Source organism: Diaporthe citri, assembly GCF_014595645.1.
Source record: "Diaporthe citri strain NFHF-8-4 chromosome Unknown scaffold_3, whole genome shotgun sequence".
NCBI lineage: Eukaryota > Fungi > Ascomycota > Sordariomycetes > Diaporthales > Diaporthaceae > Diaporthe > Diaporthe citri.
This window is the reverse complement of record NW_025064848.1, coordinates 1,958,239-1,985,526: the sequence shown is the minus strand read 5'-3', so window position 1 is coordinate 1,985,526 and position 27,288 is coordinate 1,958,239. Positions and strand designations below refer to the sequence as shown.

At 39.1% G+C, this 27,288-nt stretch overlaps 3 protein-coding genes across 3 annotated transcripts; 2 read left to right on the top strand and 1 right to left on the bottom strand.

Annotated features, from left to right (window-relative positions):
• Positions 1-1,723: 1,723 nt before the first annotated feature.
• Positions 1,724-3,249, top strand: INS49_008156 (uncharacterized protein; the record flags this gene model as incomplete). Its single annotated transcript, XM_043168901.1, has 3 exons — positions 1,724-1,852; positions 2,204-2,223; positions 3,063-3,249. 3 exons carry the CDS (start codon positions 1,724-1,726, stop codon positions 3,247-3,249), a joined length of 336 nt encoding a protein of 111 aa, XP_043026581.1.
• Positions 3,250-4,659: 1,410 nt separating this feature from the next.
• Positions 4,660-7,498, bottom strand: INS49_008155 (uncharacterized protein; the record flags this gene model as incomplete). The annotated part of the gene is made up of 4 exons (XM_043168900.1): positions 4,660-4,929; positions 4,990-6,612; positions 6,680-7,322; positions 7,392-7,498. 4 exons carry the CDS (start codon positions 7,496-7,498, stop codon positions 4,660-4,662), a joined length of 2,643 nt encoding a protein of 880 aa, XP_043026580.1.
• Positions 7,499-8,943: 1,445 nt separating this feature from the next.
• On the top strand, positions 8,944-12,082 carry INS49_008154 (uncharacterized protein; the record flags this gene model as incomplete). Its single annotated transcript, XM_043168899.1, has 3 exons — positions 8,944-9,970; positions 10,925-11,687; positions 11,752-12,082. The coding sequence occupies 3 exons, from the start codon at positions 8,944-8,946 to the stop codon at positions 12,080-12,082; spliced, it is 2,121 nt and encodes a 706-aa protein (XP_043026579.1).
• Positions 12,083-27,288: the final 15,206 nt, after the last annotated feature.

The window sequence follows — 27,288 nt, the reverse complement described above, 5'->3', positions numbered from 1 at the left end:
ACCGCAGTGCCGGTCATGCACATCTCCGCGGTGGCACAGGGGCATTGATCAGTAATCAGGAGCCTGATGCATCTGTGTGTACTGCAAATCCTCACCGAATGGCGACTCGGTCGGCGAGCCGGTTCAGGTCGAGACAAGTCGAGAAGTGGGTTGGAAGTCGAGGCAACAAAGGGAAGAACGCAGCTGCAATCTGGACAAAACATGCCGCTGTTGAGATCTCGATGTGTCGGGGATGCGAGAAACACACTTACCGATCCAGGAGGTGCTGGGGCTAGCCGGCCAACGGTCTAGACCACTCACTTGCGGGCACAGCTTATCGACCACACGTCCGACCATCGACCAACGACCATCGAATTGTCGGGACCAGAAAACAGAATGCCATACAGGAAGGTCGTGTTTCATCACAAAAGGTGTGCGACTTAGACGCCTTGCCGCCGATGTCAGCCTTGCGTCATGATCTGCGAATCTGTCGATGAGTTTGTGTATGCAGCGGGAGGTGCGACGGCGGGCCGAGGAAAGAGCACAAAAAAGGAGGGGGGGTCGGTGTCAACAACGCCTGCTCACACAGGACTGCCTGTCGTAGACATCTGATTATCTGCGACCCAGGAACCCGTGGCAGAAGTCACCTGGTTTTGCCTCCTTCCACGATACTTGCCATGCACGGTAGGTCAATCTCGGCGGGTGGGGCCCGTTCCCCTGCGAGCCTCACCTGCCGTTCTGTCCATCATTCTGGCATATGTCGATGGTACTTACAGTGCCCACTACTAGGCAAGTACTCGGTATCGTACATGTGGCTAACTGCATGGGTACAAGTTCGCACTTGTACAAGCCGTTTAGCACCGACGTCAGTCAGTCTACCAGTAGCTAGCGCAGTGCCGGCTGCAACGCCTTGTATGCAAATGAACTACTTCTGCCTGTCTCGCTCGCTCCGGCCGAGTGACGGGGTCTGCTTGGTCGCTGCATCGACAGATAGAGTGTGAACAGAAAGAAAAAAAAGCAGTGCGGAGCTGGGGAAGCGGCCACGGCTACCTAGCCCTGTCGCGAAAGCCAGAGAGACAGACTGCCATGGCCACAATGAGCATTCCTCTACACCTACCTAGGTACTACTTACCAAATGAATTGGGTATCCGGTAGGTAGTTGGCCAGCCTACTACATGGAGGTCAGCATCTGGCCACCACCCAGTAGAGCACTCACACAAACACACGACACAGCACGCCCGTGCCGATCCGATGCCTCCCCCAAATCCGATGCGCATGGCGACGTTGCAGCGTGGAAATGTGGGCCGTCGGCTCTGGTGTTCCCGGGGCATGCGCCGGGTGACCAATCATAGCTGTTGCCGGCGACGGGGCTGGCGCTGGTGCCACCGTCAGGCCGGGCCTTGCAGAGCTTTTCTTCGAGCTGCCTGGCAGGCCTGGCAGGCCCTGGCCGCTGGGCGGCAACAAGGTTTGGCTGATCCCGGGCAAGCAGGGTCCAAAATGCTGCGCGCCCTGCGGTATCCTGTCACTGCCTATGCCTCTCTCAGATGGTCGCAGCATACTTCAGATTCCCACTTGGTGTCTACGCTCTGACAACGGCCAGATCGACCAGCACCCCCCAGATCTCAGACGACTGCATCGAGTCATTGAGTTCGAGGCTGTATCCATCACATCATCATCATCGCTGCCGTTATTTGCAAGCCGAATCCTCCACGGGAACTTGGAAGTTGGCATCCAGCAACCCAATATGCCTTCGCAAGAAGCCGGCTCGAATCCCGCCCCTGGTCCCTCATCAGGCGCAGCAGACCGTCAAGCTGAGGACGCACAGGGAGCTGGAGCGACAAGTCCACCCAGGACAGAGCAGGAACTGGCCCAGGTACGCACCCGCAAGTCAAAGTCATCCCCAAGCAAAAGCAGCACAAGTCAACCCTCGCACTCGGCTATTTTCCACAACCACGTGTTCGCATCTCCCCCAAGCTGGCTGTCTTGGACGATCCAGACCCCAGTTCGTGGGGCCCTTTCGATTTCTCCCAAGACCCTGCCTGATGTTTACTGCATCCTGCAACCATGCCCGGCCTGCAGCAGCACGAGTGCTGTGGTAGCTCCTCTCAACGGCGCCCTCTCTTCCCTCGCTTGGTCGCCCGGCCTTCCATCGTTCACCGTGTCCCCGCATACATATGTGCTAAGCCATGTGCAACTTTCAACCCCTTGCTAACAAACAGTCTAGGCCTTCAGGGATCTCGCCCGGTAAGACAGATCCTTCCTTGAGTTCGGTCCGGGTTCTGCATGATCAACGCGCCGTCAGTCACCTGCGCTCCCAGGCGCGTGGTCGGAATTGTCCCGACTTGATGGGCGCGCTAAGCAGCTGCTTGATTCTTTATCAATCAGGAGGATCTAGAACTTCTTGCCTCCGCCTGCCTTGGATGCGCCGAGTGGCACGCAGCCAGTGTTGATCAGGACCCGGAGGTTGCCATCTCACTACAACCACATGCTCTTTGACCTCGCCACACCAGGCTCAACTGGGCCGTCAGACCAAGCCCTCGTCGCAAGTGCATGTACCAGCGCAAAGTCTAGACCCTTCTTTTATCAGTTCTGATGATACCTTGGCGTGAAGCTCGGGTGGGATTCTCCGGGTTTCCCATCCTTTGGCACAATTCCATCTTTGGATTGATGGCTTTTGCCAGCGCAATAGCATCCATCTCCTGAGATGTGCATAGATGTTCGACGCTGTCCCCGTCCCTCCCCGCTCTCTCCTTACTGTCTTCAAGAGTCTCGACCGCAGCGCTTTTGGGTCACTGCTGCCGTCGCCACATTGCTCAGTCTGGAACATGCCATCTCATGCAGGTTCCGCATGCTGCGCTACCCCATACTTGAGGCCACGAAAGTCCAGTCATGACACCGCGGAACTTTTCCTCCTAAGATGCACGGGACCACCCGCGGACCCGCGGACCAGATGTGCCCCGTCTTCAACCCCTGGCTTTGGCTCCCTTGTTGAGTAGATCATCTCTACTTCCATAGCGGCACAGTGGCGTTACACGACGTCTGATAAACTGGTCTTTCACTAACAGAAAAACTCGGCCCCGCAGCGGCGAAAATGCTGCAACAGCGCTCGAGAACAACCTAACGACCCTGGAGGGCAAGATTGATGAACTCCTTGCATCCTTTGAGCGTTCGTCCGCTGCATTGCCTCCAGCAGGAAGTGCGAATGGTACAGGCGGTGGCACAAGTGGAGCAGGTGAGGGTGGCGGTAGCCAGAAAGCGGCGAACAAGTGAGGATACGCGTACCAGGCCGGCTGGGGTGGCGATGGGCTATTACTGGTTGGCTACCTATACACACGACAATCTCGTAGGAGAATAATCAACAAGTCCGGTCATGTTAATCTTCAGCATGCGAAATCATAGTGCATCCCCCTCCGCGAGGGGTCAAGTCCACCATGAACTCATATCTTCCAATTTGCAGTACCGTGACGTCAACACGCAGTATCTGCGTGTATATATACATCGGTCTCTGGTAAATCTGATATGAAGCCGTCTCAAGGAACTCGTCACTGATCTCCCCGTATGAAGTCGGTATGAGGTCAGACAGGGTCGATCCGACATAGGTTCGGAGAGATGGGTTGCTCGCGCAGGCAGTATCTGCTGTCCCCTCGACATAATGAGGTCAGGCTATGTCATAGTGCCTGTCAGATCAACGCAAATCCTCGAGATCCATCGGGTAAGGCGAAAGGGGCAAAAAAAAAAAAAAAAAAAAAAAAAAAAAAGGCACACGGGCGGAGAGTTGTCGGTGTTGGGAAACGGATCTGGCAACCACTTCACGCACCAGCTTGTCTGGGTCAGGAATTGCCTGCTATGCGGGCTCCGCAGAGGAAGCGTGTTCTGGGAGCAGCAGCAGCAGCATGAGAAGAGCCTCTACAGCTCCATAACAAGTATAGGAGTAGATAGCAGCCTTGTGAGGGCGAACCAGAGGGAAAAACTAGGGCCCAAGGACCTATGAACCGTACCTCTACCTTGGCCCGACCTTGTTCTCCTGATTCGGAACCGAAATTCACAACTGGCAAGTCATATCTGATGCCATAGCGGTTGCCAATGGAAAGAAAGCCCTCGAGACTTGTTCACAGAGCGGAACACGGAACGGGAGCATTCTTCTTTTTCTATTGGATGTGCGTTCCGTCGCACGCCGAAAGGGGAGCTCGGTTCGCGTTGTGCTTACGATTGACCGGTCACGACTCGCGAGGCAGCATGATCTCACGACCTGCTCCCTTCTTTTGTCGAGACTCAAGGGGACGGGGCCAAGTGTAAGGACTGAATGAGCGCTGTTCGTGATCAATCGATTCATTAGAAAACCCGCCGTGTATCCTCGGCGATGGCTGGCAGCCCGCCATCCCATATCGCCTTTCTTGAACCCATCCAAGCATGTAAATACAGCAGAAAGCCGGCACTGGCAGCGCGTGGCTCGGTCATTATACAAAGGGAACAGCCCACTCCCCAGAAGAACGAATGCTGGCCATCCCGATTCCTATACAACCCCCTTTCATGCGGTGTTTGCACGTCCTGTAGTTGTTCATGTCGTGCCTCCGTACATGTAACTCCTCATCAATCAAAAGTACACTGGCCCGGGAGGGGGTAGCCTCGCCCCATCCGCTGTATTTGAATTTCGTTTGACAAACAAGCAAAGCGGTTTCATCAGATATCACCCTCGACAACCTGTGCATTCCAGTCCTTTCTGATCTCCAGCTCCGTCAGCTCATCAGTCTTCTCAATGACCAGGCCCTTCTCGTTGGCCAGATGCAGCAGACAGATAAAGCAGAAGCTGGTCGAGATGTCATCCATCACTGGCTTGGAGTAGACCTTCTGCAGGCCGTTCATGACATCCGTAAACTTGAGCGTTGGGTTCTCCGCCGAAGGTGGTGGAGGCTCCGTGCTGCCTTCCTCTGTTGCAGACGGCGGTGGCACCTAAGCGATATGTTAATAAGTCTGCTGAAGTCAAATTTGATGGAACGGGGATGGACTTACCGAGTCGAGCTTCTCCATGTCCATCCCTTTCCAGAGCTCCTCCTTTAGCCTCCTGACGTCTACCTTCTTTGCTACCCTCGCGTAGTTGACGTACTCAGGCCGCACCCGCCTGTTCTGGGTCACCAACATAGTACCAAACGCCAGGTCTGCGGGGTTAGTAACCGTGAGACCATTGAAAGCGCCCGTAGCACCGATGGTCTCCATGGCCCTCTCCGGCGAGAATTGCTCACGCGCGTCGGCGAACTCATCAATGTCATCGTCATCATCGAGACCTCCAGCGAAGGGCAGGCCGTCATCCTGGAAGAAATTTGCGTCGTAGTCGCCCTGTGGAAGCCCCATATCCTGATCGCCGTCCTCAATGCTCTGCATTGGCGCCTTCTGTCGTGCCCAGAATGCCTCATCCATCTCGCCTTCAGGCACATTCGGGTTGGCGTCCGCGTTGCCGAAGACGCCATGCCGCTTGCCAAAGTTCCGCCGGCGACTCATGCGGGCTTTTGGCTTCAGGAAAAGGCTAAGTAGTTGTTTCGAGTTGAAATGCTTGTCATCGGGAAGGAGATTCCTCGTCTTGGACTTCCAATCCTTCTTGGGTAATGAAATTGCGGCATTGGAGGACGCTTGAGTGTAGAGCACGTCGGCAAGGGGAGCATCGAGAGGAGACATGAAGTCAATCTCGAATGGCTCCTTCTCCTTGCGTTGCTTGCTTTGCACCGGCTTGTTGACATCCTTGATCTTTCTTATCCGCCAGTGCTCGGCACTCGTCCAGTTCTTCTGCAGTGCTTGGTCGAAGTATGCCAGGATGTCTTCGTGCATCTTGTCTGGTTTTTGCGCATGCATCAAAGAGACGTTGAAGTCGTCATTCCCATCGTTGTCCATCATATCAACTTCGTCGCCCTCTTCGGCGCCATCGTCGCCGAGTCCGGCATCGAAGACACGCATTTGCGGCTCCAGGGCGGCTTCTTTCGCCCAGGCCTCACCACCTTCGCCAAAAGCGACATCGCCTCCCATGGAGAAATTGCCGAGGCCTTCATCGTCATCGAACCCGAGAGCGTTGTCGTCGATGTCCATGCCGGTCTTGTTGCCATATCCAGCCTCGTCTGCGCCTCCCTCTTGCTCTTGTCGCCAGTCATCAGGAGCTCGCAGGAAGGGGATATCAAGTGACCCAGATGGGTCTCCGATGTCGAAGGTCTTGAGCGAAGGACAGACATCCAGCTCGTCCAGGCGCGCCATATCAGGGAAGAACCGTGCCGCAAGAGGGCCCAGATCAATCTCGATATCTTCGTCTTCTTCCTGTTCTTCGATGGTCTTCATGGTGACATCCTCCAACTCCTCTTCCTCTTCCCCATCTTCGACATCGTCGTCTTCACCATCTTCTTCGCCCTCGCCCTGTCTCTTTCGCTTCTTTTTGGTCTCAGAAGTGGCCACCGAGTCATCACTACTGTCGAAGACGATTCGTCCCTTGGAGTCAATCATCAGATGATTAAGTAGAAGACCCTTTGCTCCACCCTCGTCGAAATCTGCCGAGGCCTTCTTGAACAAGGGATCTACTGCAAACTCCAATTCGAACTTCTTGAGCTGCAATGAAGCAAAAGAAGGCGCCAATGTTGCCTCGGACGATCGCTGAGCCTGTTTGGGAGTTCAGTCATACATACAGTGGAAGCTGGCTGTAAGTTGCATGGGCTGGTGAGCTCACCTTGCGCTTCGTCTTCTTCCGGACATTGCCATCTTCATCCAATTCCTCCTCGTCGGTCTCCTCGCCCTCGCCCTCTTCGCCGTCGCCCTTCTTCTTCTTGCTGTCTCTGCTATCGGCCAGGCCACTGAGAAGCTTGCCGGTCTCGGTAGCAACACTGTCGACTCTGCTTGTGTAGATTTTGACGCAGCCGTCTAATGTGCAACTGGCCTTTTGGAAGTTGACGCCGTCACCCTCCTTCAGCAGTGACATGTCGTGGAAATAGTCAATCAGGGCAAAGTTCCACGAGTTGGCAGCGTTGATCTTGTTGTCGGTGGCCATCTTCATCCACTCCTCAAAGTTGGCCAAGATTGGAAGACGCTTCATAGGCGTCACCGCCGTGCCCGAGACCACAACATCATCATCGTCGGCACCGGCACCTGCACCGGAACTGGTACCTGGAACATCCCGTTGCCTGGGTCGAGGGGTCTTCTGTCGTTGGGGGGGCGATGCGGGCGTCTCGTTCTCGAGGTCATTCAGGTTGACACTTGCCTTTCGCAGGGGGGTTGTGGCAGCGGCCTTTAGTTTGTTGACATGGGCCTCCTGAAGGGCCTGGCGCGAGTGCAATCGGCGCGCCTTCTCCTCGGCATCGTCGTTGAGGGGGATCCTATATCGCAGGGTTTTGGCGGTGAGCCTGAGGTCCGGCCGGTGGTTTGTTTACCGTGGATAGACTTACTTGACGGGGGATTTGAAGGGGGAGTTTTGCATGGAACCAGAGGTGACTCTGCTCCCAGAGCGGCTCGTTGCGCTGCTTGCGCGGGGGTTCTGAGCAACTCGAGGCATGGTCGCGGATTGTCGTGGGTGTAGCGACTGAGGTCGTCGACGCGATGGAATCGATCGAAGTCGAACGGGGCGGTCGGTCGGTCGCAGTCTGAATTCAAACACCACTAGCGGCGGGCGGCACTGCAGCGATTTGTTGTCAGAGGAACGCGTCTGTCCCGCGGAAGCGATGCTTACCTAAGGGAAGGCGGGGCAGGCCTGGTCTCCCATGTACCTTGGCATATGGACCGTGCACGCAGATTAGTAACCCATCTCGCGGTTGTGGTGACTTGGAGAGAGTGTGACAGGCCACACACAGACCAGCTGGAGCGAGCCCGCCTGACCCGCCAGGTCCGCCACGGCTTGCCTTGGATGGTGCAACGCGAAACGGGACGGCGGTTGGAGCCCTGACTGTTCAGGCCCTCGGTCCCTCACTACCTGGGTACCTCTTCAATTCCAGACCTGAGTCTGGAGTCTGCATGGTCATGGTCAAGGTCATGGTCAAGGTCATGGTCAAGGTCATGGTCATGGATGCTTTGTCTGTCTGTCTGTCAAGCCGTACCGCAGTGCTGGGCTCCAAGGTTGGATGGATGGAAGGTCATCCCGTCCCAAAACGTCACCCTCCCGTAGTGGCCACGAATGCCTGCTCGGATCGATATTTTAGTCTCACGCAGTGCTGCTACTAGCGAGTCCCACGTTTCCCCATGTTGATGCCAATTCTGATGCCTGTGCTGTGAGAGGTTTGGGCTGCAAGAGGGAGCAAGCAAGAGCCCACTGGCCCCCCTGCGAGATAAGAGAGCTCTCAGAGACTCCGAGACGAGACGGCAAACTATGGAGAAAAGCATGGCATTTCCTCCTGGCGTCGGCAGCCGTTGACTGATTGTGCTATGGTTGTTTATTAGACATAGCACTCACTCACTGCCCGTCTGTCCCTCCGCCCCGTCCCGTCCTAACCTTTTATTACCATTGCTACTGTGTGCTGCGTAACCTGCCTTTCGTCCCCGGTCCGCCTCCTCCACCTACCAACCCCATCCACCTGCATACGTCAGTCAGTCACGGCTTCTGCATTCGGCCGGCCTGGGAAACTAGGTGCATTTCCAGAACCTGGTTTGGGTCTGTCGCGCCAGCACCGTCACCACCACTCAAACCCAATCATTCTTCTGCCCTAGACATCATAACGACTCACGACTGACTGACTGGTTGGCCTCCGTCCTTGCACCGTTGCAATTATCGCCCCTAGCATTCATTCATTAGACTACTTCATTCGCTTCATTCCTAGAATAGCCGCCACTCGACCCAGGCCACTCAGCTTTTCGCCTCCAACCTCTGGATGACACGGACGTCCCAAAAAGCCATCACTCTCCAACATCGCCAGAGCTCACGTGCACACCTGTGGATGCTCCAGGCGGCCTGATCTCGGCTTTTACAGCCAGACCCAACATGTGCTCGCCTTGCCAGACGTTAACAGCATGGCTAAACCCAAGAATGGACGGCCACGGTACAATCCGAGGCCGTTATGCGCGACCGTCTTCCTCATGACCTTGCTGGCCACATACTCCATATTCCTCAAAGACTGGTCCTCCGATTCGACCACGCCGGCGAGTCTGTTTGCAAGGGATACCGAAGAGGTTTGCGACGATGTCCACCAGGCCCAAGACCAATGCGCCTTCGTTCGCGCAAATTGTCTCGACGAGGAACCCGGCTTGTTCTCCTATCTCACCTTCTACTTCTGTACCCTTGCCAAGGTGAAGCCTATAGCCTTTGCTCTGCTAGCCCTCTGGCTCGGCCTACTCTTCTCCACCATCGGCATCGCCGCGAGCGACTTCTTCAGCATCAACCTCAGCACCATCGCCAGTGTCCTTGGCCTGCCGGAGAGCCTGGCTGGTGTCACCTTTTTGGCCTTTGGGAATGGTTCGCCCGACGTCTTCAGCACCTTTGCTGCCATGAACTCTAACAGCGGTAGCATGGCCATAGGCGAGCTGATAGGTGCAGCTGGCTTTATCACCGCCGTTGTTGCTGGCTCCATGGCCCTCGTCCGCGAGTTCAAGGTCAGCAGGAAGACGTTCGTGCGCGACATTGTCTTCTTCATCCTTTCCGTGAGCTTCACCATGGTGTTCCTCACCGATGGTAAGATGCATCTTTGGGAGTGTGCCTTCATGATCGCATTCTACGCCTTCTACGTCTGTTTTGTGTTTGGGTGGCATCTGTTTTCCTCAAGAAGGCAGAAGTGGCGCACGAAGCAGGCAATGGCCCACAACCATTACTCGGGTGCTTCTGTTCATGCTGGGGACGAGATTGAGCCTTACCATGATGATCCTGGCGATGACGATGATGATGAAAGGGTGGGATCACGCAGGGCGTCCAGCCACCTGCCGGACATCAGCGCTTTGGAGAACGGCCCCCGGATCAACTCCGACGGGTCGTCGCGGGACGACGACGACGACGAGCAGAAGCGACATATCGCATCCGAGATGACGAGCAGCATGCGTGTCAACCGTCCTCGCGGCAGAAGAAGCCACACTACAATCACTCCTATCCGGCCGAGCTTGGTGGGTGCACTCGAGTTCAGGTCCATATTATCCTCCTTGCAGAGGTCTCGGAATATGCGTATGGCCCCATTGACTAGAGGCTACTCTGACTACAACTCTGCAGGCCTCTTGGCTCGGAGGAGTTCAGATCTGTTACAATTTGAAGCACACAACGACGACGCAGCAACAACGACACAACCGTCACTGACAAGGGACAGAGCGTTGTCATCTGGAGATGCACCCCGTAACTTTCAGAATGAAGACATATTATCGCCACCGCTGCTCAAGACTGACCCGACGGCGGATGAGACATCCCACCAGTCTGGAGCTGCGGCGCAAGGGCATGCAACCAGGAGCCCTTCGATGGCAACTACACATACGAGCCTGCTCATGCCAGGGGACCAACGTGCGGCTGGCGACAGCGGAAGGGAAAGAATGTCTAGCCCTGCAGTTACAATTACAAGAGATGGCCGTCTTGCTCCGCCCGATATCCACCAGCGGGTGCCCGCACAGTCTCCAGAGCTGGTCCCAGAACAGTCGGAGCCCACAAGGACCAAGGCTTCCACCCCGGCGCTATCTTTAAAGATACCGAGCCCAAATTTAGGCCCAAGTCAAGCATCCTCGCCATCTCTGTCGCCTTTTCCTGGCTACCACGACTCGCCTGTGCAAGACGGCCGACGGTCTCCCCATCGGGGGCGGTCACATTCGTTGCTGCTACCACATTCGGCCCTGGAGGACGACCATATCCCGGGCCTTGACCTTCCTGAATCACCAAGACCCGTAAGGTGGTGGCCTTATAACATTTTGCCGCCGCCGCATGTTCTGTGGCGGACCATGTTGCCAACCTTGCAGGGTTGGCGAGAAAAAAGCATTTGGGACAAGCTGTTCAGCGTCTTCTCGACACCAACGGTCTTCTTCCTAGTCGCTACGCTGCCAGTTGTCGAGACTGAGGACCACTGTGACGACTTACCGGCAGAGGATGGTCTGCAGTCGTCGCAGATTCCCAGTGGCTTGGGTCTCAACCCTCCTGCTATCGCAGTAGAAAATCAAACCGCGATACAACCGGAGACCGAGTGGCAGGAATACCGCAGACGCGCACGGTCCACAAGGTCTCGGTCGTCAAGTGCTTCACGATACGCCCTGAGCGTTGGTATCACTCCTGAACTGGAAAATCATCAAGAGTTTCCAGACCTTCGACCTCCGCCAAGCCCGCAGACTGGGCAGCCAATGTCGGTATCAGGACTGGGTTCGGAGCCCACGACATTGGATGACGAGTCTGGCGGTTGGAACAGGTGGCTACTCGCCCTTCAACTCTTCACAGGCCCCTTGTTCACAGTGTTCATAATCTGGGCCAAGTACATGGATTCACCTGTGAAGACACTCGTCAAAATGATCCTGTACTCACTTCTGATTTCCCTCATACTTCTCGCCATACTGCTTCTTTCTACCACTCCGGACACCAAGCCACGATACCACTTCCTTTTTTGCTTCCTGGGATTCATAATCGCAATAGCGTGGATCTCGACAATTGCCGAAGAGGTTGTTGGAGTCCTCAAAGCGGTTGGCGTCATTCTCGGTATATCCGAGGCAATCCTCGGCTTGACGGTGTTCGCCGTGGGTAACTCGGTCGGTGACCTGGTTGCCGATATCACGGTCGCACGTCTAGGTTATCCTGTCATGGCTTTGTACGTCGCTTTCCCGTCCTTGGCTGCGCCTCATCCCGCCAAGTTCCTTGCTAACAGATCCCAGGTCTGCCTGCTTCGGCGGCCCCATGCTGAACATCCTCCTTGGCATCGGACTCGGAGGAACGTATATGAGCATCAAGGGCGCCAAGCACCATCACAAGAAGCACCCGGATGAGCCCCTTCACTACAAGTCCTACCACATCGAGGTCACGGGCACCTTGTTCATATCCGCCATCACGGTGTTGCTGACGCTTGTCATGCTCCTCATCCTGGTCCCGACCAACAAGTGGATGATGACCAGGAAGATCGGAATCACTTTGATAACGCTGTGGACTGTGAGCACCATTGTCAACGTCATAGTTGAAGTGACGGGAGTCTGGTCAGCTGTGGCTTGACGGGTGTAAAGCAAGCGCGAATAGAAATAGTTTCAAGTACTGTATTCATTCGGTCTCAACTACACATCAAGGAGTTGGATCAGGGTTTGGGTTGTATCATAGATCGTGCCTGCCTTCTTGTGTGTACCCAACCAAGCGCATGTACATTCATAGCACAATACAAGCTTCTTTGACGTTGAATGATGATGTTTGCAAGGTGAGCATGGCCCGTCACAAGTTGAAGTGGTTTAGTGCACGGTATTTAGAGCATACATGAATATTGCATGCCCAGCTCTATTGACTTGTGACAGACGAATAGTGAGACGGCGCTCTACGCCGCTACACTATGGAGCAGGGAACCAAAATGTCAGAATTTTCCAGAACACTCTGGACAATGCAGTGCAGCATATAAAGCTGCGCCGTCACAAATAGCCAGTATAGAGCTGGAAAGCTGGTACCTCAGTATGAGTAACAGGTCATTTATACAGTGCATCAGTCTTCATATAGACCAACACTATGTATAGAGTCACACAAACACACACGTGTATATACATGTATATATGTAGACTCACACATAGAGATGCTTCCACACATATAGGCATGTGTGCACACAGACACAACTAACCCCTACTATATCACAAATAGTGGGATACTCGCCCTCCTTCTCAGCAACTTGGTTTGAAGCACAAGCCTTAGTGCCTTCAATTGATCGCCTTGATACAAGCCGCTGTGATATACATATTGGAGCCACTTCTCAACCTCCCCCATCCTATCCCCAATCTGTATTTCTTGTTAGTTATTGCAACTACGAAACACATTTCAAGTGTCACCAAGGAAGCAGACCAGTTGGCTCTGTCTTCTGACGGGGCAGTCGAGGCCTTGGCCACATGAGTTGAGAAAAGCGTATATGCATTTATGTCCAGTCTGGAAAGATGAAAGTCCAACTATATACAAGAAAGAAAAGCTTGGCAAGATGCAGCAGAGACATCAAGTCTATCACCTCCCTCGAGAAGAAGTCCTCTTGTCCACGTGTATATCTATGTTTCTCCCTGCCCACCCGATCCCTTTCTATGAAGCTGAGTCTATCATCTTCTTTACCTCGTCAGCGGCCGGCGCTCGGCCTCTGTCCTGCGTCTAAACCTCTCTCTCTAAGCCGCGAAGGTGGAGTTGAGCGTGCCGAACTTGATGTTGCTGTAAACGATGCTGGCGTCCGGGTGAGCTGCCTCGACGGTCTCTGGCAGGCCGGCGGCTGGGTCGCACGTTCCCCGGGCAACGCCAAGGCCGGTCTTGTCAGGGGGGTAGCTAGAATCCAACCAGTTCTGTTGAAATGTTGAGATCTGATTTATTGATAGGATGCGGCCTATAGATGAGTCAGCGTATGCCCACCTAGCTTTTATAATACGCCCACCCAGCTTTTAGCGTTAACCCACTTAGTATAAGGAAATTAGCTGCATATACTTTAAAATATAGGTATATCTTAAAAGCTAGCTTTTTAAAACTACAGCTACCCTACCATTTATATAAAGCAAATATTTTAAGTATTTTACTTTAAATACATATTTATTATATATTAATTAATACTCTTTTAAGTTATTTCTTTATACTTATTAAGGCTAATTATTAAATTAAATTACTTAAAATTATTAATAAAAGTATTATTAAAATAATAAATTATTTTATTTATATAAAATATAAAGGTAAATAAGCTTTATTGCTAATATTATTAGCAATTATTAAGTAGGCAAAAACCCTACTTAATATTAATAGGTAAATGTTAATAAGCTAGGTTATATAACATTCTTTTTAATTAAGAAAGGGTAATAAAGATTTATTTATAAAGCGGCAAAATTCTTTTCTTAGGAATATTTAAACCCTTAACCTCCTACCTTTCTTTCATTTCTTTTCTCTTTTTTATACCTTTTGCCCTTTATTTTAATTTTATAAATACGCAGATTAAATCGCATTAATTAATGCTAACTACTTAAAGATTAAGAAAGTATAAAACAATAATATAGGCCTTAAAAAAGCAAAGGCCATGGCCATAAAGCCTAAAGGTTAAAAGGCAATATTGCGCTTAAGCCATCACTTAAAAAACACTATGCTTAATAAGCTAGCTAAGGATTTTAATATAGAATTATTAATGCCTTTAAGTTAGGGCTATACAAATATTAAGATTAGCAGCTATAATAATAGCATAAGCCGTAATGGCAGTATAAGCCGTGGTTAAAGTAGCATTATAGCTTTTAATCTACTTAATAAATAGCTTTAAGGAAAGAGCAAGTTAGCCGCTTAGCCACCCCTTAAGGCTAATAAGTTTAAGCTTATGCCCTTCTTAAAAGCTTTTAAGAAACTAGCTAAGGTATTGAAATTTAAGAAATCGGCTTAATTAATTAGCGCTTTAAATAGCGAATTAGCTAAGGATAATAGCATTTTATAATTTAAAGCATTTTATAATAATAGTAACCTCTTTATTATTATAGCTTTATTAAGCTTATTTAAATATCTTAAGGTTTTTATTAAGAAAATGGAAGTTAATCTTGTTAAGGAAAAGGTTTAATTAATAAAGTATAACTTACCCTTAAATTATAGCTTTTTACTTATTTATAAGATTAAAAATAAAAATAATAAAGTAATTTGCTTAATTTAATAAGATTTTAAGAATAACGCTATAAAATTTATTAAATTTAAGCCTTAAATACCCTTAAATGCAAATATTACGCAAAATTAAGGATAAGTTAAAAAGTAATACCACTAAGTTACGCTTTTTTACCCTTTAATAATTATTAAAATAAATATTATAAAACTTAATAAAATTCTTAGCCTTAAGATTATAAAGCATATTTATAAGCATTAAATAATAATAAATAAAATAAAATAAGAATAATGCTTAGCTAATTTAATTCTTAAGTTAGCATTAATTAATATAAATTTAAAATTATTAAATAAGATAACTTTAAGTTTCCCTTATTAACACTTATTATTATTTATTTAACCTTATATTAAATAATTAGCATTAATTAATATAACTTTTATTATAATAATTTATATTAATTAATATTAACTCTTATTTTAACTTTCCCCCCTTTTCTTAAAGATTTATATAAGTTATTATACTTATATACTTATATTAATTAATGCCAACTTTATACTAACCTTTTTTAATATTTATTGCATAAGTTAATAATATTATAGCATTTACCTTCTTTAATATTATTACTTAAGCTAAGAAATTAAGCTTTTAAGGTTACTTATTTATTTAACTTAACGTTAGCAAATAATTTAATAAGCTTATAAGGAGTTTTAATTAATTATAGCAGCGCGTTATTTTTTAACTTATTATTAATAACCCCTTATAACTTATTTTAATTATTTAAAATAATAACTTAAGCATAATATCCTAGCTAAAAAGCATTAATATTAATATAATTGCTAACTTTATAGTTTTATAATATCTTATATATTGCCTTATTAATATTAAATTAAGCGCTATTAAAATTAAGCAATATAAGTAATATAAACTTAATAAAGAGTATTTATATAAGTTTTTATATAATAACTTATTTTATAAGGTTGCTTATTATAATAATTATATTATATAATAATTTATATTCATTAAGATAAGGAAAAAAAAAGTAAGTAATTTACTTTTATTAAAGATCCTGCTTAATAAAAAGATAGTTATTTATAAGTTTACTTATATTAAGGCTTAGCATTATAATAAATATCTTATTAATAATATAAATAATATAATAAAAGTTATTTTTATTAATAAGGCTTAAAAGGTAATTATAACTATAATAATATAAGTATATACCTTATAAAAATAATATATAAAAGCTAAGGCAAAGTTATATTTAAAGAAGGGTTTTGCTAAGAATAAGATTAAGAATAAGCAGGTTAATATAAATTAAGTTTTTATAAATTTATATAAGCATATAAGCTTTCTTACTTATATTAATATATATAATATCCTTAGCTAAGAATTTAGCATTAATTATAAGATAGCTTATTATAAAAATATTATAAATACCATAAATTACCTTCCTTTTATTAATTACTAAATTATTATAGCTTTTATTAAAGAGATTTATATAAAAGGTTTGCTTATATAGCTAAGGATTACTTTTATTTAAGGTAAGAATATTTTTAAGAAGTTTAAAGTAATGCTTTTAAGTTATAATAGCATTTAGCAATATATAGCTATAAAAAAGTAAGAAGGTAAGGTATTGCAATAAATAATTAATAAGGGCACCTTACTTATAAATAATTAAGTAAATAAATAATATTATAAAAATCTTAAGTAATGCCATATCTTATTTATGCTTATATTAAGTTAACTCTTTATAGTTATTAATTTTATTAAAGCCTTAAAATTTTTAAAATAATATAAGCTAAATGTTAAAGGTAATGTAAAATATATTAATTTATATATTAATTAGCATAATAACGCTAATAATAACTTAATTAACTTACATAATATTAATTTTATAACAGCCTAAGTTATTAATAAGTTAAATAAGCTAAGTTAGTATTAATTAATATAAAGTTATGCCTTTACTTTATATTAATTAATATTAATTTAACTTATAAGCCCCTTATTTATATATTAATTAATAAGGGTTTTATAAATATTATTATTATATATTAAATAGTAAATAGCTTATTAAGAGGTATTTTTCTTGCTAATAAGGTAGATATAAGCAAGATATTAATTATACTTTTAAAGTAATATTTCTGCTTTTTAAAGCATAAGGCTAAGCTTAAGGCGGCTAGCTTATTTATATTTAATAATGCTATTAAAGAAGGCTTTAATAAAATATAACTTATTATAATATGAGCGCTTATTAACGTTATTAAGCAGCATTTTAATAAAATTTATAAGTATTTTTTAGCTAATACTTTTAATATAAAAGTTTTCTATAAATTAAGGAATAATATTAATTATAAGCTTGCCTTGCAAGTAGCTATAATGATAATTAAGAAGCTTTTTATTTAAATAAAAGTAACTATAAAGCATAGCAATTTATCTTAAGTATATATTTTCCTATAGGTTAGCATTAATTAATGCTAACTTATAGCTTATTTTTATATTAATTAATGCTAACTTATATATATATAATTAATTAATTATATAAAATATAATAAAGATTTAAATATTTTTATATTTTATAATTATCTTTTACTTAATGGAGAAAACTTATGCTATTATATTTATTATAAATGCAAGCAATTAACTATATTAATAAGGTTTATGGGAATATAATATATATAATGGTATGCTTATAATAAATAAAAAGCAAATTAATATTTTTTGCTTAATAATTATTAATATTTATCTTAAGAACTAAGCTGCAAGGAAGATTATAATAAAAAAATATTTAACCTTAAAGAATATAAAAGGTTTTAATAATACTACTTATAATAATAAAGAAAATAATTTAAATTATATTTTTAGCGTTATAGCTAAGGCTAAAGCTATAAGCTATAAGAAGTTTAATATTAATATTAATGCTAATAATAAGCTTAATAAGCTTAATAAAGGCAGTAAGAATAATAAATTAACTAAGTTTATTTTTAAAAGTATTTAAGCAAAGCTATTAATTAATTATATTATAAGTAGTTAATTAACGTAATATTTAAATAAAAAGATAAGCGTAATAAAAAATATAATAATTCAATATATTAAATATTATAAGATAGCTTCCTATCTTTATTAATTTCATTAAGGCTATATAATTTACAATAAAGCTTATCTCTTTTATAAGGCTAATATATTATGGTTTTGCAGGCTTTAATTAAATGTTAAGCTATTATATTAAGGCTTTAAGCTTAAGTAAAACCCAATAAGCCTTATATTGGTTTTTATAATATTAGCTATTAATAATATTAATAATTATTATAGTTTAAGCAGCTTATTTTAGGAAAATATAGCATTCCTTATAGGCTTTAGCAGCAATGCATTTAATAAAGTAAACTTTAAAATAAAATACCTTAAGTACTTAGGCAACTTAAGTATATTTAATAAGCAAAAAAAAGCATTAATAAAAGCAGCTATTATTAAGGGCTAAAAGTAATAATATTTATTGCTTACTAAATAATAATATAATATTGCAATAAATATTAATATTAGCAAAGAGGTTATATAAGGTATGTTAAATTACATAAGCATATAATAAAAAATAAATATAATCTTAAAGCTGCTAAATTATATAAATAGCTTACCATAGCTAGTTTGCCTATATAATAACATCCCTGCTTATTATATTAAGTATTATAAATTAAGTTACACTGCCTTAAAGCCCTATATAAATAACATTATAAATGCACACTTTAATAACTTAGCTATTAATATTTAAAAGGCTAAGCTAATAAAGATTATAATAACTATCCTTTATAATAGCAAAATCTTTATTTTTAAAAATGCTAGTAATAATAATAAGGCCGTTAAGGTTTACTTAAATAATAGCTTGCTTTAAATTTTTAATATTAAGTTTATAAATTTACTTAGCTTTTAAGCTTTATAAATTTTAAATAAGATAATAATATAATTAAATAAGGTTGTATTAAAGGACTTAAAGATTAATAATAAATTTATTAGCATAAAGGCTTGTAAAGTAATAAAAGAAAGGAATTAAAAGAAAGAAGGTAAAGTGCTTTAATTAAGGTTTACCTACTTAAAAGCTTTGCTTTATAATATTGGCAATTAAAGCCTTAAATACCTATAAGTACTTAGCCTTAGCGCCAACCTATTTAATATTATTTTAATAAAATAAAAAGTAATTTTTAGTTGCGTCTTAGCTTAATCCTTAATATAAACCTATATACTTTATTTATATGCTTAATAAGTAAATAAGGGTAAGCATATGCTTATTATAATATTAACCCCTTAAGCTTAATTATAAGTACTTTAATTAATTAGCATTAATTAATGCAATTTCCCATTAAATTTTATATATTAATTAATATTAACTTTATTTAATTATACCTTTATATCTCTTTATATTAATTAATATTAATTATATATATAATATAAGTTATTAATTAATTATAAGATCTTACAAGGGATAATAAAAAAGGCTAACTTGCATATATTGTTTATTTATGCCAGCATATCTTTATAAGAAAAGATAATTATCATTATTAACTTTAATAACCTTAACTTTAATATTAATATGCTCTTAATAAATACCATAATAAGCTTTGCTAAGCTTAACTTATATTATGCATATAGCTATGGAATTTAAGTATAAATGCCTTAAAACTTTAATTGCATTAATTAATATATTAATTACTTAATTTAGCTAAAGCAAATAAAGTTAATAATTTAAGTTATTTTAATAATAAATAACTTAGCTTATAATTAAATTAAATATAAAGTAACTATAAAGAAGGCTAAGTTATTAAATGCTTAACTATTATTTTAAGGCTAAATAAATAAGTATTAGCTTGCTTATAATTTTACTTATTATAAGGTGCAGCGCGTTATATGGTTTTAACTCTTTTATTATATAATTTAAGAAACTTAATACCTTAAGGAAATCTAAGACTTTACATTAAATGCAATGCATATAGCCGCTAAGTTTTATAACTTGCTTACCTAGCTATTCTTAGGGATTATTAAGCTATTTATAAATATTAAGGAATTAATAAAGAGTTTTAAGCATATTTTTTTTACAATTCCTATTATATAGGATTACAATACCCTTATTAATAAGGATAAAGTTATATAAGATTAATTACAAGCACTTATTTAAAGCACTAAATTTAATAAGGATTTCTTAAATTAAATAAATATAAAGCAAGCAATTATAAAGTTTGGCATTAATTAAAAGCAATAAGCAGTAAATATCTTAGATAATAAAGTTTAAAAAGCCAGTAAGTATAAATATAATAGCGTTAATAATACTTCTTTAAAGAAACTTAAATTCATTGCAATAATTACTATATTTAACCTAAAGGATAACTTTAATATGCCACTCTTAAATAATATATTTAGCTATAGCAATAAGTTTAATAATATATTATTCTTAAATAATATATTTAGCTATGGCAATAAGTTTAATACGTTTTAATATAATCTTAAAAATCCTGCCTATATTAAAATTAGCCTTGAAAAGCCATTTAAAATTATAGCTTAAAAACTTAAAATTATAAGAAAATATATAATAGCATAGCGGGAAAAGGAGCAATATGCTTAGCAGTAAGCAAAGATAGCAATTTAATTGCTTAAGAATATAAGCATTTTATAAGTTAGCACTAAATAATATTAGCTATATATTTCTGGATTTCTTTTATTTATATTAATTAATGCTAATTAATACTTAATAACCCTTAAATAAATATAATTAAGTTTACTATTATTATAATGAAAAAGTTTTTTTATTAAAGAAAAGGTTTGCATAAATATAATAATAAAATAATTTAAAAGAATAGAAATAAAATGCTTAAATACTTAAATAAAAGGAATTAATGGTTTATTATTATATAAATTATACTTACTTTAAAAATAATATGCTTTGCTTTTAATATTTTTATAAATATAAAAGTAAGTCTTGCATGCTTTAATGCGCTTTTTATTGCTAGAAATAACGGTCTTGTTAATATTTATATTTTTAAAAGCCTTGAAGGTAATAGCAGGGCCCTTAAAGGCAAGCTTATTAGCGGCCTTAAAAGGCATTTTAATAATATTAATTAAGAATATAAAGAAAGTAAATAAGTTAAAGTATAAATATAAATAAATGGAGAATTTAAAAATATTTAAATAAGTAAGTTATGCCTTTTAATATTTATATATTATAGTATATTTAGTTAAGTATTAAATACTAAGGTTTATTTTATAATTATAAGGAAAAAGGAAAACTAAACCTTGCCTTTATTACTTATTTTAAGGAGAAAAAGTACTTAATGATAATCTTTATACCCTTAAATATAGTATACTTAGCTAGCTTATTAAGTAATATAAAAAGAATATTAATTAAGATCTTAGTAAGATATATAATTAAAAGGTAATAAGATAAGGAACTTAAAGGGTATAAATTTTTTAATAAAAGATAATGGATTATATTATAAGTAATAAGCTTAAAAGCCTTAATAGCAATGCATTTAAAGATATTAAATAAGTTTAAGATAAATATAGCATAATTTAAGATATTAATATTAAGTGGATTTATTTAAGAATCGTTATATATATATATTATATATTTAATTAAATGCCGTAATGCTATATTCCTTGCTTAAGAACTACCCTTAATAATAATATAGTTTTATATAAATTCCTTATTTAACTTTTTTAATATATTAGGAAATATACCCTTTTTAATATAATATTTCTATTAATTTTAATTAAAATAAAAAGTTTTGCAAAATAATTAATCCTTCTTTGCTTTAAACTTCTCTTAAATTGTTTTAAAGGTTTAATTATTAAGGTTTATAATAAATAAAGTATAATTATATATTTCTTATGCTTAAATTATATAAAATAATATATTATTATTAATAGTAAATCCGCCTTATCTTTACTTTTTAATTATAATTTTATTAGCTAAAGGCATAAAGCTAAATTCTTTTAAGCCTTTATAATACTTATTATTATTTATATTATTATTATTCTTTATATAGTTTAGCTATATATATTTTTTATTATTAATTTAGCTAATTAGCTTATAATTTATAATATCTCTTATAATTAAGCTTTTCTTATATATTAGTAAATTATTTAATAAGGCTTAGTTTGCTATAAGCTAGTTAACGCGGATTATATTAGCATAAGTTATAAGCTAATAATAAAGCTTATGCTTCTTTTTTATATTATATATTATTAAATCTTTTAAATATACTTTATTTAACATATTATTAAGCTTAATTTAATTTATAATTAATAATAATTATTTTAATATGCTTTTTATGCATTACTTAATTTAAAAAGGCTTAAGCTAAATAATTACTTAATATTATAAAGTTAAAAGGTGGGATTTAAGGTTAAAGCATTAAGAAATTAAGGATAGGCAATAAAAAGTGCTTTAAAATACCTAAAGAAGATAATAAACAGAATTAGTAAATAAACTTTAGCATATCGCTTAAATGCAATAATAATATCATTAAGCAATATAAGGATATACATTTTAATAAGTTGCTTACTCTTATTATATTTAATGCGCTTTATATTATTTTTTAAAAAGCTAATGTTTTAAACAAGCCTTAATGCAAAGCTATGCTTTAAGTTCTATTTATTAAAATTAAGCATAAGATTTAATAATACCTATGCCACCTTAATTAATAATATGCCTAAATAAATAAAATTTATACATTTATACTTAAGTTAATAACATTGCTTATATTTCCTTTTAAAGGCTACCCTTTTTTTCTTTACTGCTTTATTTTAACTTAATAATTGCTTAGTTAAGGCAGCTAATGCATTTAACTTATAGGTATAATAATTTATCTTTACCCTTTTAAAATTATTCTTAACCTGCTTAATTTTCCTCTTCTTTAATAATAAGAAGGGCTTTATTTTATTAAAGGGCTTAGTATTTATCTTTACGCCTATATAAGCATATTAGTTAGGATTAAGCTTAAGGGCATTAAGCTTAGCTTTATTTAAGGGGGTATATATAGTATTAATGGGGTTGGATAGGATTAAGGGCGGGATTAAGGATGAATTATTTAGCTTAATTCTAAGGGCAATATCATTAATAAGGAAATAATTAAAAATACCTATATCTTATAATAAATTACTTAATAAAAAGGGGGTAAAGTATAGTTTTTATATAAGCTTAAGCTTAAGATTAATAGGCTTACTAAGGTTTTTAGCATTAACTTATAATATTAAACCATCCTTTAATAGCGGGAATTCTTGGGGATATAATGATGGCTTTATAATATAACGTTATAACTAATAAGTAGATTCTTATATTAGCTATTGCATAAAGGGTTTTAATTAATATTAATATAAATAAAAGTTAATTAAGTAAAATGCCCTATCTTTTTATATTATAGCATTAACTTTATAAGCATATAAGCATTTTATAATATATTAAAATAATTTTATATATAATATATTAAGTTAACCTAAATTCTTTAACTTATAATAATAATTAATAAAAAGGTTACTTATAGTTTAAGATATTATAAATAATAAATTAACTAAGGATATAAAGAAATAAAGTAATATGCTTAATATTATTTTTAACTCCTTAGCTAAAATATTTTAAAACCTTTAAAATAAAGCTATTATTAAATAAAGAAAGGCATTTACTATAATTACATATATATGCTTTTAGTAGTTAAGCTATATCTTTAAGTAGTAATGCAAACTTTTTATAATAAATATAAAAAGGATATTAAAGTACATTGCATATAAGAAGTATGCTTAATAAATGCTTTATTAATAATAACTAAGCTAAGTTTTATTAATATAATAAATAACTTTTACGCCCTTATTAATCTTTACTTACTTTTATTAAAATAAGCTTTAAAGTTTCTTAAAATTACTAATATAAATAGCGTTAATTATAGCAAGGAATTTTGCCTTTATTTCCTTAAATATTATATTATTTAAAATATATTAAGTAATATAAATATTATATTTAAATGCTTAAAGAAAGTATTATTAATATATAATAATTTATGCTTATAGAAATACTACTTAAATAGCATTGCTTTTAGCGATCTTAGCATTTATTATTTAAAGGTTATAGTTAACTCCATGGCTTTTTAACGTTTTAAGCACCTAAGTAAAATCCTTAGTTATTTAGCCGCTTATTAAGGCTAATAAATGGGTATATAAGCATTACTAAGGTATTATCTTAACTATATAAATAAGTAGTAATTTATATTAATTAATATTATAGGTGGCATTTATAATAAGAAAAGGAGGGTTATTAAGGCTTTTAAACTATATTATCTTTATAAAATAAAATATAATATACTTAATTTAATATTTTGCATTAATTAATAAGTTAATTAAATAGCCATTTTTAATTAAATTATTAATAAGGCGTTTAATTAATGGCCGGCCCTTAGTATTTTAATTATTAAGTAGTTTGCATTAATTATTAATATTTTTAAAGGTTATTTACTTATATAAAATTATATAAAAAGAGTAAATAATAAAGGTATTTAATAAATATTGCTATAATTAAATATTATATTATTTTTAATAATAAGGTAAAAGGGTAGTTTTAATAAAGGAATGTTCTTTAAGGGTTTTAAATATTAAATAATTATATAAGGAAAAGGTTTTTATAATATAAAAGAGACTTATATATTTTAATAAATATATATAAAATATATAATTAAATATATTTACTTAAAGTACTTATATCTTCCTTAATTATAAAGCTAAATGGGCAGTTTGTTTTATATAAAATTAATAGCTTTTTTAACCTTTTTTGCTTAATTATTATTGCTTTTCTAATTTATTATTTAAAGTTATTAATAAACTTATTTATAGTTTTATTTACTTTTTTATTATAATACTTTGCTTTATTATTAAATATATATTTAATAGTAATTTAATAACAAGGTAAGTTTTTTTTAATTTACGTAATTATAACTATATATTTATATAGCTTAGTTTAAATATTAAGTGCATTTTAAAAATAAGGATTATACTTTACTTTATAAGTATTAATATAAGAATTATAATTATTAAATTACATTTTAATAAATAAATAGCAAAGTTGCTTAGATTTAAGTGTAATTTTATAAGCTATATTTAAAAGATATTTATAATTACCTTAAAAAATAAAGATAATATATTATAAATATTTTAAATATTTAAATTATTATTTTTAAGTTATTATTTTAATTATTTATAATTATGCTAAAATTAAATTTAAGGATATTAATAATAAAATAATATTTAAAGGTAAGGGCTATAAAATAATTAATTTAAAAAGATAAGAAGAAATAAGCATTATTTTATAAATAAATTAATTAAATATATAAATAAGTAAGTAAAAAGTAATTTTATAATAAAGTTATAAGGTAAGTTAAATATTATATAAAGTAAGTAATAATAAAGTAAGTAAGTTAACTTAAAGTTATAAAAAAAATTTTTTATACCTTATATTAATATAATAAATATAAACTAAATATATTATATAAAGAATAGCAAGGTAAATGCAATAAAACAATGGGGTAGCTATAATTTTAAAAAGCTAACTCTTAAGGTATACCTATGTTTTATTAATATATGCAGTCAATTTCCTTATACTAAGTGGGCCAACGCTAAAAGCTAGGTAGGCGTACTGTAGAAGCTGGGTGGGCGTACGCTAACTCCCTATAGATCACGTCTCTTCCTTCCCTTTGGCTTAGATAGCCAGTCCTTAAGTACAAAGTAGGTCCTTTCATCCTCTAGGCTTCCATTCTGGAGCCTATTCCTTTCCAGGCACACTCTGAGACATTCTGGAAATGTTTAGGAGCTCCTTTTTCCAACACTCCCGCTCTTAGAGATCATTTCCTAAATATCGTCATTATCATTATTATCATCAACCAGCCTTCCCATACCAAGCTTCTTGCGGAAGTCTTTAAATGCTAGGCAAGTTAATGGTTTCGTTAATCCATCCGTTACCATTTCCCAAGTGGATACCCATTGGACTTTAACTTATCCAGGCTGAAGAGCTTCTCGGATAAAGTAGTATTTGGCGTGTATGTGCTTGGTCTTTGCGTGGTACTTGGGGTTCTTTGTAAGCCTGATCGCTGACTCGCTATCCATCTTGAGGATCACGCCATCCTTTACGTTAAGTTCCTCTTCAAGTCCAATCTTCATTAGGAAGTTCCTAACCCAAATTGCCTCTTAAACTGCCTCAGAGGCTGACTTGTACTCTGCCTCACACGAGGAGATAGAGACAGGTGCGCTTCTCCTTCTTATATACCTATGGACACTTGGGACTATATCCCCGTCGAACCCCTTTTCCTCGAGCTTGAACCGGCTCATGGCCCTTCTGCTCCGAAGGTTAAACTGCCCACCCGGCTCTGCCAGCTGTCGATCCCCACAGGCGACGGAAGCTACCCCGTCGAGGTGGTCGTCGAGGATGTGGAGAAGGCGCAGCCACAGCCGCCCGGCGGGAGATCCATGGCATCCCGTGGCCCGTGACTCGCCCACGATGACGCCCAAGACGCGATGATAGCAGCAGCGCTCCCACCCTGCGGGATGGTCAGCGCCAGGTGGACGGCTAGGGGTGACATCCCATCACGGGCAGCCTGGCGCAGATTGCAGTGGTACGCGATGCATGTGGCAGTGGAATGAGACTCTGCCTGGGCTGGGCTGGATGGAGGATCTGGGACCGTTGCGATTGGAGGGAGGTTCCCTCGAGGGCGCATGCATTGCCGATCGTATGAGTAGGGGCCGGGCCACCAAGGCGAGATAGATTAAGCGGCTCGGAGGCATGGTGACCGAGAAGTCATCTGCCATATAAACAACGCCCGAATACGTCGAGGCCCCAGCACGGCGCTGTGTCCACTTGAAACGTAAGCAGCAATCCGCCAAGGCCAGGCTAAAGAGGAAACAACGGCATGCCGTTGGTCTCCTGCCTGGGATGGGCTTGTCGTCCCGCAAACAACACAGCCGATAAAATCTGGGGTCTGCCGGCGCCATGCAACACGCCACAACGTGACTGAGACAAGCCTTGTCCTGATGAGCTTGTGGCCATCAAGACCTGTGCCGAGATGTCTGCCCAGCAGTCATATCTATCTATTACCAATTTTTTTTACAACGAGATCAATTTCTGGGCCTCGTGGTGATCTGCTGCTAAGCACTTTGCCCAGCGGCGTGGCATAGATGGAGAGCGTTCGAGGCTCAAGATCTAAAGATTCCCAGTGGAACATCAGAAGGTTGTGCCTGCCAAGGACGCAGCATGCCACCACAATATACAAGACCGTGATGGTTGCACTCCTGACGCCCGAAGATAAGCCGGGGTTTGCTGCCTCGCTTGTCCGCGGGCTACCTACATTTGTTGCACGCATGTTTGCATGCTGTCCGTAGCACGGTGGACAGGCAGACAGACTCGTTAGTCTAATAATGAAGGGGAACGCAAATGGCGCAAGGGGCTCGGGTTACCGGGCAAAGTGAGCCGGAGGCAATCATATGCGAAGCAATCGCGAGCGTGGCCAAGCGCCTTGTCATGTCGTCGAACAAAAGCCTGGAGAAAAGGAAATTGGGAAATGATCCGCTCCGGGAAAATTACCTTCGCGTGGAGGGAAAAGTCCCCCAAAGTCCATTGCCC